Source organism: Apis dorsata, unplaced genomic scaffold, assembly GCF_000469605.1.
Source record: "Apis dorsata unplaced genomic scaffold, Apis dorsata 1.3 scaffold_232, whole genome shotgun sequence".
NCBI classification, from domain to species: domain Eukaryota; kingdom Metazoa; phylum Arthropoda; class Insecta; order Hymenoptera; family Apidae; genus Apis; species Apis dorsata.
The window spans coordinates 36,535-39,198 of NW_006263514.1; the positions used below are offsets into that span (position 1 = coordinate 36,535).

Consider the following 2,664-nt stretch of genomic DNA (forward strand, 5'->3'; position numbering starts at 1 on the left):
AATAATAAAATTTAATAAGAAAACCATGATGCAGATATAACTTTAATTGAAAATTCTGTTTCTAATATTAAAATATATATTAATTATAATAATGCTATTTAATTATAATATTTTTATTATTATATTTTTTAATTATATTAATGCTATATATAAATATATTTTTAAGTATGATAATGCTATATATAAATTTATTAAGATTTAGAAATTCAAAGAAAAATTCTGTAAATAAATATAGAATGTATATTATTTTCAGTACGTGCATCATTTTTAAAAAAATCTTTTGTATCATTTTTTTATCAAGTTTAAATTGAGAAAAATTATTAAAAATTATGTGAATTAATAATGATAATATAAAATTAAAATCTCAAGTTTATTTGATAAATCTTTAATTCAACTATTTTTGTTCATTATTCATTCATTTTGGATCGAATTTTTTTTATTTTTATTGTTATAAAAAAATAAACAGAATTCTAAAATTTCCTGAAAATTCAATAAATACAATATGATAGATATTAAATTTTCAAAACAAATCAGTAATAAATATTTTTGTGACATGATGCATTTTGTTATAGGTATAGGAGTGGTTCTGGTAACGGTAAGCGCTGTAGCGTGGCGAGTGACCAGTCGAGAAAATTGCAGCAGTTTCTTTGGTTTCACGGGAATCTCGAGCAGAATCCCACCAGCGAGGCCAATACATCCATACGCTGCCATGATTTATCCGGAATTCCAATTTAGAACGCCACCTCCGAGTTATCAGGTGACATTTTAAAAATATCATTTACCATTTGTATTTTCTCGTTAAAATATTAAAAATATTATTCTAAATGGCTAATTTAGAATTTATCAATATTAAATCATCTAAAATCATTGCCAAATCAATCATTTTATGATTTCAATGCTGAAATTTTTTTTAAATTATGATATAAAAATAATATGACTTATTTGTCAAGAATTTCTATCTTTTAATTTTTTTTTAAATTAATTTTTTGATTTTCATTAGAGAAATTAACAAAATAAAAATTTGTTTCTAATTTTCAATATTAAAAAATTATTTTTTCGAAATAAAATAATTTTACTTAAAATTATTGAATTTTTCTACTATATTGAATGTTTCAGTTTGAATAATTGAAAATATAAAAAGAATGTAATTATAAAAATATATCATATATTTATAATTACATTCTTTTTATATTCAATCTTTAATTATTTTGAATATTTTAAAAAATAAAAATAATTAATACATTATAATAAAATGTTGATTATTATTGATATTTAATTGAATCTGAATGATATCGAATAAAAAACAACAAAATTTCAATATAGAATATCTTTCTTTCTTTTTATATTATTTTCTATGTTTTCTCTTGAAACCTATTTTACATAAATAATATTTTTTTTTTAAGTCAAAAGATATTGAGAAAATAGATTAGAAAAAAGCAAAAATGATTGAATATAATAATTATACATAATATTATAATATATTATATAATAAAATCATAATAAATTATAATTTTTCATATTAAAGACAGTCATAATTTTAGTCATTAATCGGTTTTTCTATAATTAATTATTTGAATAATCGATTGTTTTAAAAGTTTCATTTTAAATTTCATGTAATATTTCAACATTGATCAACAAACCATTTCTTTTTTAATATACAAGTAAAAAAATTTAAACTAAATCTTTCTAATTTCAGGCAAGCATGCAAGAATACAGACTTAGACTGCTCCTTTTGGATCGATTGCAGCCAACATCTTCACCTCCACCGACTTATAGATCGAATGCTGGAAGCATTGTGAATCCTGGCATGATTAGAGAAAGCAGACCACCGAGCTATTGCACTAGATCGAACGTTGCATCAAACACGAATGTCACGCCATCGAAAAAAGATGCGAATCTCGTTAGAATCGTTCAAACTGAATCGGAACCGGTAATTTTGAATGGCGATCAAACGCCTCCGATAGCTGCTGTTGAAGTGCTCGCACATCTCTGATTTACTTTCATCGTTTTATAATTACGATTTATTACTGTTGCAAAAACATTGTTGCGTTTAACGATAAAATTATAATCAATAATTTTATAAAAATTATGAATCACATCGTGCAATATAATTATTAGGTTATTCCATAAGAAATAGAATTTTAAAAATCATTTTTCTTAAAATATAATAGTATTTGTTATGTATATTCTTTCTTATGAATTATTTAATTATGTTTTTAATAACTTTTTTAAATATTAATAAAATTTAAATATTAATGAAACATTTTAATTTTTTTTAAAATAAATATTTTATTATATAAATTTCATAGAAAAATAGTTTCAAAAAAATTTATATTTATAATATTTCTGGCATTTGAAGTATTAGGTTGAACAAAATTTTTATTAAATATATTTTTAAAAAACTAATATAATTAACTTGTGTTAATTTTTAATGTCTTAATATTTATTAATTTTTTTTATAAAAAAGATTTTATAAAAAAGATTTATAAAAAGAATTTCATGATTTACTTAAATTAGAAATAATTTCATACATATAATATATTGATTTTTTTATAATTTCTTTATATCGTCAAATGATCTTGGAATAATTTAAATAGATGATTTTTAAAAATCAAATAAATATATGGGAAATTATTTTTTAATTTAGTTTTTTAATACTGTTTT

The 2,664-nt window shown here is 20.2% G+C and overlaps 1 protein-coding gene across 1 annotated transcript in view; it reads left to right on the forward strand.

Moving 5' to 3' along the window:
* LOC102677385 overlaps positions 1-2,097 on the forward strand; it is a 28,789-nt gene extending 26,692 nt beyond the window's left edge. The window contains exons 3-4 of the mRNA XM_006615732.2: positions 573-757; positions 1,697-2,097. Coding sequence (XP_006615795.1) covers positions 573-757; positions 1,697-1,993 — 482 coding nt within the window. The 3' untranslated portion in view covers positions 1,994-2,097. The remainder of the gene's footprint in view (positions 1-572; positions 758-1,696) is intronic.
* Positions 2,098-2,664: the final 567 nt, after the last annotated feature.